The following is a 13604-nucleotide window of genomic DNA, read 5'->3' on the forward strand; positions in this document are numbered from 1 at the left end:
TTTCTTTCTTTCTTTCTTTCTTTTTTTTTTTTTGCATGTATCAGTCCAGTTCTCCAAACACAATTTATTGAAGAGATCGATTTTATTCTATTTTATGCTCCTTTGCCTTTTATCAAATATTAATTGACCATAGAGACATGGCTTTATTTTTTTGGCTCTCTATTCCATTCCACTGGTCTTTGTGTCTGTTCTAACGCCAGTACCACTACAGCAGCCTTGTAGTGTAGTTTTATATCAGGTATTGTGATTCTTTCAACTTTATTCTTCTTTCTCAAGATTGCTGAGGCTAAGTGCCCAACAGTAGATGAGTGGATCAAAACACTATGGTACATTTACACAATGGAATACTACACAGCGGAAAGAAAAAGGGCTCTCCTGCCCTTTGTGACAGCATGGATGGAACTGGAGAATATTATGCTAAGTGAAATCAACCAGTCAGTGAAAGACAAATACCATATGATCTCACTTATGAGAGGAATCTAATAAACAAAATAAACTAATAAGCAAAATAAAACCAGAGGCATGGAAACATGGAACAGACTGACAGTGGCCAGAGGGGAGGGTACAGAGGGATAATGGTGGAAAGAAGGGGAAGGGACTAATCAAAAAAACATGTATGAATGACCCAGGGACAGGCATGACAGCGCAGGGATTTACTGTGGTAACAGGTAGGTGCTGGGCCTGGTGGAGGAGAGGAAAGGAAGAAAAACCAGGACAACTGTAATAGAACAATGTATATCCATTAGAAAAGTGTCAAATTAATCCTAATAATGCATCAGGTAGAAAGAAGTAAAAATGGGAATTCTTCCTCACCTCCACAAACCCATAGCATATGCCAAATAATAATATTCTAGCTTTTAAAAAATTGTTGGGATGGGAGTAAAAGACAGAAAACTGTAGTTGAACAACAATTAAAATAAATTTAAAAATTATTGATTTTTAGAAAGAGAGAGGAGGAGGGGAAAGAGAGAGAAAGAGAGAGAAACATTAATTTGTTGTTCCACTTATTTATGCATTCATTGGTCACTTCTCATATGTGCCCTGACCAGGGATTGAACCTGCAACTTTGGCCTACTGAAATAACACTCTCATCGGCTGAGCTACACAGCCAGGGGCACTGACCTAAAATATGACCCAAGCCTTAAAAAAAAGTGGAGATAAATCTCCCTCGGGCCCAGAGGTATTCAAAGAGCTCATTCTCTACATAATATATTGAAAATGTCGTTTAATTTAAAAATTCACAGTAAAAGATTTGAATTGGACTTTAGTTTCTTTCTAATTTATTCTTTTAGACTTTGAAAGAGATATGTCACTTTTTAGAAACCAAAAGGTGCATGATTTTCATACTGTAAAGTTTCACACTAACCCATCAAACTGCTGAAAGATGATGTATGAGCTCTCTCCTTCATAGGGCTTGAAATCCACACAGGACTTGAGGCGGAACATTTCAAAGGCATAGAGAATGGCTCCTTTGGCATTCAGCTCTGCAGAAATCGGTAAAAATATCAATGAGCATTATTGATTATTTTGGAAAATGTACATACATAGTTTTGAGAAAAGCATGCCAACACATGAAATCCACAGAGGTTCATTATAGATTTTTTTTGGTAGTAAATAGATTTCTTAAAAACTAAAACTGAAAAATCAGTTGTGGGCATAAATATCAAGGGCATACTTGAAATACATGATATAAATATAACTACAAAATAAGAACACACATATGGTTGTATATGCAGTTAAACCAAATCGGAAAATAACTTTTCCACTTTCTTTTTCCTTTCCGAATTGAATCAGAGATTTTGGGTTCATTGCCTCAGGGGAGAAACAATGATAATGTTGCTCCTTACCCAGTTTAAATAGACACCCCTTCTTACAGAGCAAGAGCAGAGTGTAGGGAGGTTTGTGGGGTCAGAGAGCGTAAGTGCTTAGGGTATATTACCCTGCTTCCCTGAAAGACCCCTGGGGAGATGGCAAAGCTAGACCAGCAGCGCTGCAGGCAGCCTTAGGAAAGATGGCTGTAACCCAAGGTTGGAACGTAAGCAGCAGAAGCCTAATGGACCTGACGGGGCAAGAAGAACAGAAGCCTACAGATAACCTGTGCACACCAATGACCAAAGATCAAATGCCTTTGCTTTCACTTGACATGCTCACACTTCACTGTTGTATAAGACAAGGATGGGGCTGGGGGCAAAGATGCTCCAGAGGAATGGAGAGTATCACCATTGACTTGGTGAGTGTGGTTTTTCTTTCTCTTCAATTCATAGAAGGTAGGTCTCTAAGTTAAAAATAAAGCTAAGTGCCCTCAACCAGTGGCTCAGTTGGTTGGTGCATCGTCCTATACACCAAAAGTCATGAGTTCAATTCCCAGACAGGGCACATGCCTATGTTGCAGTTTGATCCCTGGTCAGAGCATGTATGGGAGGCAACCAATAGATGTTTCTCTCTCTCTCTCTGTCTCTCTCAAATCAATGAAAACATATCCTTGGGTGAGGATTAAAAAATATTTTAAAATAAATAAAGCTAAGTTATATAAAATTAAATTACATTTTTTGCATATTTGGTTTTGCATATTCTTGGTAAAGAAGTATAAAGTTTACCAAGTACTTTTCTCATATTATCCTGGCCCTTAATTTCACTTAACAAACAAGCTACAGATTCCACAATTCAAATGTCGTAAGATCATATCAAGGTCAGTAAAGAAATAATCACTGGAATAATCAGTAAATTAATTGTGGAAACAGCGCAACAACAAGAGCAAGAACACACATTAAACTTACTGGCTGATTTGTTTGACCTATTCTTTCATACTTCTTACTGGCATCTATAAGATGAAGATATATGCCCAGCAAAGCTTGGTACTTATAAAAGTGTAAAGAAAAAGTTTGATTTTATTAAATTAATGCTGTCTATGTGGTTATGTTGTCTTTGTTATCCTCAAGCCAAAATAGTGGGAATGCTGAAAGTGGTTAATTGAAAAATCACACCATCCTTGACCTCCCACCCCTGAATAAGTTGTAAGAAGGGAACTAACAAGTCTGCAACAATTTCATAAAAACTGCCCCAACATCATTCAAAAAAAAAAAGAGAGAAAAGGAGGCATGGAAAGGACGCCCACTCAAAGCCTCCTCCTTCACCAAGGAGCCGGCTCTGACTGGGTGTGCCTTGCTGAAAGCCACACTGAATGTTCTGTGTGCTGTCTTCATGCAGGTGGTCTGTGGCACTTAGCACACTGTCCACTCCCTCGGAGGAAGGAACTTATCTTTTGCTTCATTGTGTTGCTGGTTCTCAGTTCTTTACATTGCCACCAAGTAGTAAGTTTTACACAGTTATGTCTTGAATAATCATGTTACTTGTAAAATCCACTGGTGGTTCAGTCGGTTGGGCATGCAACATGAAAGGTCACCAGTTCGATTCCTGGTCAGGGCACATGCCTGGGTTTCAGGTTCATGAGGTGTGTACAAGAGGCAACAATCAATTTTTCTCTCATATCAATGTTTCTTTCCCTCTCTTTATCCCTCCCTTCCCCTCTCTCTAAAAATAATCAATAAAATCTTTTTAAAAATAAAAATAAAAATCGCTAGTCCTCCTTAACCCTGGATCAAATAATATGAGAAAAAAGAGTTAACTTCAGACACTAGAGGAAGAGCATGGGAAGGCTAACTATTTTCAGTTTAAGAATCCTTTGAGAGAATCTCTGATCTGGTAATGGTGGAGGAGCTTAAATCTCACAGATAACAATTTTAAGCTTTGGGGAAAATTTAAGAAAAAAACTATTTGCACTGTAAAATGACTAAAATAGGTAGAAACTGTAGCAGAGAAACTTTGTTCTTATAAGGAGGAAATATCATCAGTTAAGAGTCACATTTACACAGTTCTGTGCATGAGGGCACACTGCAATTCTTTCAGTGCAAGAGAGAGAGAACTCGAGCATAAATTTGCACTTGGGTTTTCTTGACATATCTATCACAGGGAAGGGTTTGGGATTGCCTGAGTGGCTGAAAATCAAGGGGGGAAATTCTGGGGAGGAAAACAGCCATGACCGACTGGTAGAAAAGGGGGCTGGTAGCTTCAAAGTCTGTCCATAAACACCTCTCCCATCTTTGACCCATGAAGTTTGCGTGAACGGGGGAAGTCTCCAAGGAGCTTAGTGAAAAGTAGCAGACAGAAGGCTTCCCACCATCGTGGAGAGAGAATCTGAAGTTTTAGTCGTGCCAGTTACAGGGGCTGAGAAAAGCACTGGGCATTCCGTTGAAACTTCAAAGAGGTCATGATATCTTAAAAGTAAAGACAAAGGGCTTTGTTTTGAACTAAATCAAAACAAAACCTCCACAAATCCAAGATGATCAGTCAGTAATTTAACTGCTCTAACAAAAAATTAACACATTCAGAGGAAAATAACAGAATGCAGAATCACTAAAATGTAGTATTTGCAATGTCTAATACATAAACAGCACAATCACTTTGACCTGTTTAACGCTGATAGAATAGTAAGCCCCCAGACTTTAGAATACAAGTCCTTTCAAGTGCACACACAACATTCACCAAAACAAATCATAGGTTAGACTACAAAACAAGTCCCAGTAAATTTCAAAAGATTACACTCTTACAGAATATGTTCTCCAACCTCAACAAAAGCTTGAAATCAATAATAGACTATCTATCTAGAAGAACATTGAATATTTGGAAATTTAAAAACATACTTTTAATTAACTCATGGATTTTTAATAAATCATAACAGATATAGAAAATATCTAAAATAAACTTTAATCAAGATACAACATATCAAAACTTGTGGAAAGCAGTAAAACCAGTTCTTCAAATAATATTTATAGCAATGGATTTCATATTATAGCATTATACTACATTTAAGAAATAAAGACTTAAAATCAATAATATAAATTTTCACCTTAAATATAAGAAAGTGCAGATATACCTGATGTAAGTAAAACAAAGGAAATAATAAAGATAAGAGCAAAAAGTGACAAAATAGAAAGCAGACAAACAAGAGAAAATTCATAAGTCAAAAATTTGTTCTTATAAAAAGCAAAAAGAAATGCAAATTAAAATCACAGTGACACCATTTCCAGACTTCCAGCCAAGATGGAGGCCTAGGCAGGTACACTTCATTTCCTCACACAATCAAAAGGCAACACCCAATTTAAAAATAAAAACAACCAGAACTGCCAGAAAATTGAACCGTATGGAAGTCTGACAATCAAGGAATTAAAGAAGAAACATCCAACCAAACTATAAGAGGGGTGGGGACCAGCAGCTGGGGCAGAGAGGACATGAGGTAAGGAGGTGGCTGGCGAACTGGGAGGGGGAGGAAGTAGCTGGAGGACCAGGCAGTCCCACATTTGCGTGCGGATAAACCCAGAGGAACAACAGGCGAGCAAGACAGACCATGAAACACAGGATTCCAGTGTCAGGAAATAAAGCCTCAAAACCTCTGGCTGTAAAAATCTGTGGGGGTTGCGGTGGCAAGAGAAACTCCCAGTCTCACAGTAGAGTCCATAGGAGGCGCCCATATTTCCCGAAAATGGATAGTTACAATAACGTATACAAAGGAATATTACTGAGTAATAAAAAGAATTGAGTACTGATCCACAACAATATGGAAAGACTTTAAAAACATGTTAAGCATGGAGCTCCATTGGCGCAGTTGGTTAGCATGTGGTACTTATAAAAACATGTTTAGAGAATTATGTTCATAGCTTCCATCTTTCTCTAATGCCAGCACCTCCTCTAGCTCACTGAGCTCCAGCTGAAGAAGAAAGGGGTTAAGTAAAGAGGGCTCTATACTATGGCTTGTACAAAACTGGCTGCCGGAAAATCAACCAATGGCAGTAAAGCACCAAGGAAGCAACTGGCTACCAAAGCCACTCACAAGAGTGAGCCCTCTACTGGAGGGGTGAAGAAACCCTGGTACTATGGCACTTCATGAAAGTAGATGTTATCAGGAGTCCACTGAACTTCTGATTTGTGACTTTCCTTCCAGAGTCTGGTTTGAGAAATTGCTGAGGACTTCAAAACAGATCTGCGTTTCCAGACTGCAGCCATCGGTGCTTTGCAGGAGGTGAGGGAAGCCCAGCTGGTTGGCCTTCTTGAAGACACCAACCTGCGTGCTCTCCATGCCAAATGTGTAACAATTATGCTGAAAGGCATCCAGCTAGCTCACTGCATACCTGGAGAACACGCTTAAGAATATGCTATGATGGGAATCATGTCATTCTTAAAAAAAATTCTCTTCTTCCTGTTTTCAGTAGTTCTGAACATTAGATATTTTTCCCCATGGGGTCAAAAGGTAGTTAAGTATATGGTTTCAAGTGGAAAACAAGGGACAGAAACCAGGTATTGGCTGTTTTTCCATTTTCATTTGTGTATGAATTTTTTAAATATAAATGTGGGGACATAGAGCATTAATGCAAGTCAAAATGTCTCAGTGAACAAGCTTCAGCAGTTCAACTTTATAACAATGTAAATAAACCTGTTAAATTTTTCTGGGCAATGCCAACATTTGATTGTTTTTAAAAATGAGTCAATTTCTTATTTATGGCAACTATACATTTTTATCATACAGTGAATTCCATACATTCACTGTACTTTTCTGAGTTTTCCTATGTGCAAGTACATGATTTTAATGATGTCTGTCTTCTGTACTGTCCTTGTAAATTTGCTATTAAAATACATTAAGCTATAAAATAAATAAATAAATACATACATACAGAAAAATAAATATATATTAAACAAGAAGCCAGTTACAAGAGGAGCATTAGACTTACAAAATCTTGGGTCCCACCTGGATCTACTTTGCAATTGTTTTTTTTTTTGTTTGTTTTTCATTCTCACCTGAGGATGTGTTTATTGATTTTAGGAAGAAGGGAAGGAAGGGAGAGAAAGGGGGAGAGAAACATCAATTGGTTGCTTCTCCTATGTGCCCTGACTGAAAACCGAATCAGCAACCTAAGTATGTGCCCTGACTGGGAACTGAACCTGTGACCTTTTGGTGTCCAGGATGACGCTGCATCTGAGACACACCAGCCAGGGTCTACTCTGCATTTCTACATGGTCCTCAGGAGATCCTAACTTTAAAGTCTGAGAAACACTATCACCTCACAGAGGCATGGTGAAGGGCAAATAGCATATCAGGTGAAGGCAGCTGTGCCTCTCACAGAACAGCAATTCAATAAATATGTCTATGTGTTGATGGGAAGAGGGTACCTCACGTGTGACAAACAGGAAGAATTGTCATAGGAAAAAAAACCCTTTAAAGTTGCTGTTTCTTAAATCATGTTCCAATAAATATGAGTGCTCTCTGAATTTGCAAGCGTGTTGGCAAACACTGGGGAAAACAGCTCAGCTCACTTTTCCATGAAACGACTGAGAACAGCATCCTTTGTTTATATCAAGCTCTTCTCCAGGAGGGGATTGCAGGCAGCCCTGATAATAGTGATGGAAAAGTCTGAACCACAGTAACATCTCCCGAGAGTGGGAGCAGCCCAGCAGCCCATTAGGACTGGACGAGCTTGCTCCAGCTTCCCCCTTTCCTCTGATCTTCCTCTGTCTGGCCCCAGCCTCAAAGGCATTGTGTCACCAAGGCTGCTCAGATATCAGTCAGCTGCTTGAGGTCAGCCAGTGTCCACACATGACTTCTAATACTTGCTTATTTCCAACAGTGAGTAAAACATAACTTAGCCCTTTATCTTAAGAGAGAAAAAAGAATAGAATTTATTAATATTGAGGAACAAAGACTACAGATTGTGGAAAACACACTTCTGTTTCTCAGAAATGTGGCATGCTTGTCTTGTAACAAAAAGGGAAGATCAATATGTCCTGGCTCGTGTGGCTCAGTTAGTTGGAGCGTTGTCCCACAGACTGAAAGGTCACAGGTTTGATTCCCTGCCAGGGCACATGCCCAGGTTGAGGGTTTGATCTCCAGTTGTGGTCTGTACAAGAAGGCAACCGATCAATGTCTCTCTCTCCCTTCCTATCCCCCTTCCTCTCTCTAAAAAAGCAGTGAGGAAAATGTCCTTGCACGAGGATTTTAAAACAAAAGGAAAGATCAATATGCTGAAAATAGTACCCTCAATTATATTTAGATTCACATAAACAAACAATTATTTAAAGTGCAAATTTTCCATTGCTGTGATGCCAAATTGTATTTCATTGTGTTTTCGTTCTTGATAGGGCTTCTGGTATTAGTAACATGTTAACATCTTCTGCCTTTCCAAAATTGTTATCTGATACTCTATCTCAGACAGTGAAGCACCACTGAGACTTACATTACACTGATATCAGTCGTGCCTTTCATCCCAGGAGATAAATTGTCAGGGCTTAGAAACCCTCCTACACATTGCTGGTTACTCCCAATCTGAAGCTGAGGACCAGGAAGAGGAGGTGGGAGAAGAGTTGAACCCAAAGCTCCTAATGAAGAACAATTAGCATTACCCAGATTGTCCGCCAGAATGTAAGGAATGGGGAACTTCCACCTGGCACTGGGGTCTCTCAGGCCATTCCTGGAGTTCTGTGAACAAACAAAGGCAAGAATCACTGGGAAGCCTCATCCTCCAGGGCTCCTCCCTCACTGGACTCTCACACCACAAATAATCTGTCCCGCAAGTCAATAAGTCAGTGGCATTTGTCCTCTGATTCTAAAAGTGATAGTTCATTACAGACAATTTTAAAAATTCTGAGAAATTGTTAAGAGCAAAATAAAGGAGACCTGCAATTGCCCCCACACCGAAATTGCCAGTTTAAACATATTGGTGCATTTTCTTCTCTTTTGCTCTTCACTGGTTAGGAAAATTGTGTGGACAAAGCAATTTTAATAATGATAGACTCTTTTGTGATGTTTGCTAGTTTTTTATCTGTTCTTGTCCCCACCGACCACAGTGGAAGTCCTCATGGGTACAGATTATAGGACGGCTTCTTTCACTCCCCACTGCACCCTTCCCGGGCTCACGGAGTGAAGGCGCACAGTGCGTGACCCCCAGTCCTGAGGGACCATATTGTGTCACTGCGGGTACTCACCCTCAGGAGGATGTCCCCTTGGAAGAGGTCCAACCCAGCAGCTAGATGCGGATTTAAAAAGAGAAATATTTGAATGAGCATTCCTAAAAGGCATTTCTCATCACAAAATTCATCTTTTCCATGGTAGATCTTTAATGATTCATCTTCATGTGCCGAAACTCTTCTGGAAACAACGCAAAAATTCCTTCTAGTGAAGCGGATATACATAGCCAATAAATATCACATATTCTCACATCCTCTGTTTTCATTTTTCTAACAAGAAAGTTTGTCCAAGAATTTTAAAAGTAAGAGATGGGTTAGAAGAGATTGGTTTAATTGCTGACTCCAAACCTCTTGCACTTCAGTGTCTGAAACGGATTCCTGAGACTGGGAGTAATGTAGTAAGTGGTCAGCACTGCCTGAGCTTTAAAACTCCTGACTTCCTACCGGGGCCCTTTCTGTTACCACACCATCAATTTCTCTCTTTCCCATGAAAAAAAACAATCACACCCTCCAAAGCCAAGCAACTAAGTCTGTCCCTGCGTCTCCCCTTTTCACTTTTTCCTAGACTTTCTTAACCTTTATAACCCTAACAACGGACAGCACTGACCCCTCTGTCCCACCAGCAGTGGGACCCAGGGTCTGAACTGCCTTGTCAGGAGGGGTACCACCTGCTGGGTTGGCCACAGTCTCACCTAGGCTTGTCTTGAGCAACAAACAGTTTGCATTTCCTGATACCTGGCCTGGGTGGAGTGGGGGGGCGGGCAGGGGAAGTCTCTTCCAGAGTCATATGAACAGTCCCACTGAGACCTGGGCCCCAGTGGTTGGTCAGCAAAGGTGGGTCACGCAGGGGTGAGAGAATGCGGTGAGGGGAGCACTTCCGGAAGAAGCGCACGTCCTTGGAAAGCCAGCCTCGATCTAGTTGTCACCGGCTTGGCTCCTTGTAGCAGTGCCTAATGTGTCCTAGGCAGTGTTCTGGGCGCTGGGGATATAATAGCAGAGAATAGAGCAAAACTCTCAAGGAGATTGTGTTCTTCATTGGGAAGGGAGGGGAGACACACAAACAGAAGTGTAGAGTACGGCCGATGGTGAGAAGGGCAATAGGAAAAAAGAACATAAAGCAGAGTAAGAGGGGAAAGAGTGCTGAAGTGGGGAAGGTTGGTATTTTATAAAGATGGTCAGGGAAGGCCTCCCCATGGCAGTGGCATTTAGGCAGGAATCTGAGGGAGTAGGGAGTGAAGGAACAGTACTGAAGGCAAAGGCAGTAGCAAATGCAAAGGCCCTGGGGCAGGGAAGCCTTTCTGTCTGAGAGCACTGCTGACCATCCCTTAACATCAGGATCTCATGGAGGACTGTTCCAACACAGGTGGCTGAACCCCACCCCTATGGTTTCTGAGTCAGTAAGCCTGGAGTAGAGCCTGAGAATTTCCATTTCTAACAAGTTCTCTGATGATGCTGCTGGTTGGGGGACCACACACTGAGAACCATTTCTGTGGAGGAATAGCTAAGAGGTCAAGGTGATGAGGCCAGGGAGTCAGGTGGGAGTAGTAACAGATGGGTGAAAAAGCCGGCCAGGGTTGGGTCATCTCAAGCTCTCCCATGCCTAAGGGTCTTGTGGGGTCTGTCAAATGGAGACACTTATTCTGTAGGTCTGGGGTGGGGCCCAAGAGGCTGCCTTTCTAAGAAAACTCTTAGGCGGTACAGGTGATACAGGCCTGCGGACTGCACTTTGAGAATCAAGACCCCAGAGTCTTTATTTTGTGCTAGATGAGATGCCAACCAACATGAGTCGGTGTTGGAAGACCAGTCAGAAGACTGGATGGAAGAAGCAGCACGGTCTGAGTGACACTGGGAGAGCTCTGTCACTTTGCGAAGAACAGCCTGGGCGGGGGGAGGACAGAGAGGGAGGTGCAGTTAACAGACCACTGTGAGGACCAGGCCAGAGATGAGATGGCTTGGACCAGGACGGGAGAAGGGAAAGTGCTGAGAAGTCACAACTTGTGACATAATTTGGTGGCAGTAGATTTAACAGTGTTTGCTGACGGATGGTGTACAAGATATGAGAAAGAGTTAGGGAAACTCTGAGGCTCTGCGCCCAAAGATCCAGAAGGAAGAAAATGCATTTACTGAAATGAAAAAGACTGGGAGGAGCAGGTCTGGGGGTAAAAAGGGTTATATCAGCACTGTGGGGTGTGGAGAGAAGAAAGTAAAAAGGTGACCATTTTTCTCCATATGATTTTTCCAAACGATTTGTGGTTTCTGGCTAGGTGGCTAACACAACCAATCCTGACAGCTCGGTTGGAATGACCTAAAAAGAGAAAGGTCACACATGGGAAAGTTTCTTCTTTGAGGTCATAGTTCAGAGGTGGTGAAGAGTAAAAAATGGCTCTTAGGTAAAAGAACTCGTTTTTACTAGATAAATAAGGATGAAATTAGGAAACGCTAATTCTAATCCCAGCCTGTTTTAAAGTGGAGTAGAGCTCTCAATCACTACACTTTGACTACTGAGTCTAACAAGAGGTCAGTCATTTGTTGCCTGACTCTGCAGCCTCAGGACCCATTCACCCACTCACCTTACTGAACTGTTTCTATTCTGCCCATGTAGTCATTCTCAAGCTTTTCCAACTAAATACCAACTAGCCTGACTTCCCCGTGAGTGAATGGGACAAAGTCAAAGAAGTTTAACCCCTCACTATGGGGTATTTTAGTTTTGTAGTCTTCACATTGCACTGAACTGTGAGTTAGAGGACCTAGAGGTGAGCCCCATCACATTCATCTGTGATCTTGGATGAGTCACCTCAACTCCAAGGAGCCTGCTGTCACTTCCTGCAACATGAAAATAGCTCTTTCTTTCACTACAGAATTGAACAAATAACTGTGCAATTAGCTATGGAAACTTTTGTAAACTACAGATATCTCCGACCCTGAACACCTCCGTTTTCCACCCATCTTAAACAAAAACACCCGAAATGTAGAGGCTTCTCCTTAATTTTAGAAGCAGGACAAAACAGGAAAAGGAGAGATGATAACTACTAAGCTTCTCTCTTCTTACTTACCAGGGAGACTGATGGATTTCTTTGAGAAATGCGTTTGTGGACAAGATGTCAAAACGGAAACACCTTTGCCCCCTTCTCTAAGTCCCAAGTAAACAGCTGCTGGTGAATACGGTCGCCCAGGAGAAGGGCTGGGTTTCTCCCCAACTACATACTACCATCAGCATGCTCCTTGTATTTTTCTTAAGAAACAGAATAATCACCCATTTTTCTTTCCTTGTTTCAAAGTGGAAACTGGCAAATTGAAATACTTTTGAAAAACAATCTTGTTATGTGTTTCTAGATCCATTCACTACATACTATTTCTCCTAGAAAATTTGATCTAATCATCATTCTCTCTCTTGAATTCTGTTTTACAGAAACTTTACAAATTCTAATGACACACTAATGAATAATTCTCCTCCCAAATTACTCAATACTATAATATGAAGGTAATAGCTTTCCAGTAATTCTGTCACAGGATCTAAAATTATTTCAAGACATTAATAATGCAGAAATGAAACCCACCTAAATTGATTTCTGGGATATCCTTCTGTTCATCAAAATCTGCATCATGCACTGTTGAAAAGGTAGTGGGGGGGAGGAATTGTAATTAGTCTTGCTGAGCAAAAGAGAGAAAGTTCAGAAACATTCACTATGCACTTCAATTGAGCCTTACCAGTTCCTTTAGAATGGTGCTTAATCTGAAAGAAAATAAATATACAGGAAATGGATAACATATTCTAGAATCAATATTTCTAAAGACCCAGAAGGGCAGAATTCAACTCACCGATACAGCTGCTATGTGAGCAAAAAACAAGATGAAAGAGAGAATGCAAGCAGACCTAGTGCGAAGCATTGTTGCAAGTGAACAGATGTCAGCAAAGGCACCCTGTAATAGATGCCTCTTGGACCTTGCCCTGACCATCGTATGGGAAACTTTGACCCTTGCTAGTGTTAAAAAAAGCAGTCAATGAAAATGCCACTGACCCTTCTGAGGACGGATAGTAAGTTTAACATAAAGGCTCAAGTTCCAGAGACCAAGAAAAAGTTTGAAAAAGCTAATAGTGAGGTGAGCTTATAAAAGTCAATTATATTTCTATACACCGGCAATAACTGTTCATAAAATATAAGAGATAAAAGATTAATTTCACGGGAGAAATAAAATAATCTATAAAATGATTTCAAAGTACTTAAATTTAATAAAAATGAATTAGATTCTTACGGAAATGTTATAAAGCAATTATCAAAGGACATAAAAGAGATTGATCTACCTATACACAACAGATACATGCGTATTTACTTATATAAACACATACAAGAAGACAGTATAATAAAGATGGTCATTATTTTAATAAGTCTATAAATTTGATGTTATTCCAATAAAAATCTTAACAGAGTCTTTGTGGACTTTGACAAACTGACAAACTTTCTAAAGTTCACATGAAAGAATAAACCTCCAAATGCAGATGAGAAAACTCTGATAAGGAAAAACAAGGAGAAAGAAACTACCCTAACAGTAAGTATATCAAGAATCTTTATGAGGTTATGGTAAAGAGTGTG

The 13604-nt window shown here is 40.5% G+C and overlaps 1 protein-coding gene across 1 annotated transcript in view; it reads right to left on the reverse strand.

The window, feature by feature from the left end:
• MEP1A (meprin A subunit alpha) overlaps nt 1-12900 on the reverse strand; it is a 29646-nt gene extending 16746 nt beyond the window's left edge. Inside the window, exons 1-6 of the mRNA XM_053668348.1 lie at nt 12832-12900; nt 12721-12745; nt 12570-12620; nt 9031-9071; nt 8449-8524; nt 1367-1484 (exon numbers count right to left, since the gene is read on the reverse strand). Coding sequence (XP_053524323.1) covers nt 1367-1484; nt 8449-8524; nt 9031-9071; nt 12570-12620; nt 12721-12745; nt 12832-12900 — 380 coding nt within the window. The remainder of the gene's footprint in view (nt 1-1366; nt 1485-8448; nt 8525-9030; nt 9072-12569; nt 12621-12720; nt 12746-12831) is intronic.
• Nucleotides 12901-13604: the final 704 nt, after the last annotated feature.

Source organism: Artibeus jamaicensis, unplaced genomic scaffold (genome assembly GCF_021234435.1).
Source record: "Artibeus jamaicensis isolate MK-2021 breed Jamaican fruit bat unplaced genomic scaffold, CSHL_Jam_final contig_484, whole genome shotgun sequence".
Taxonomy (NCBI): Eukaryota; Metazoa; Chordata; class Mammalia; order Chiroptera; family Phyllostomidae; genus Artibeus; species Artibeus jamaicensis.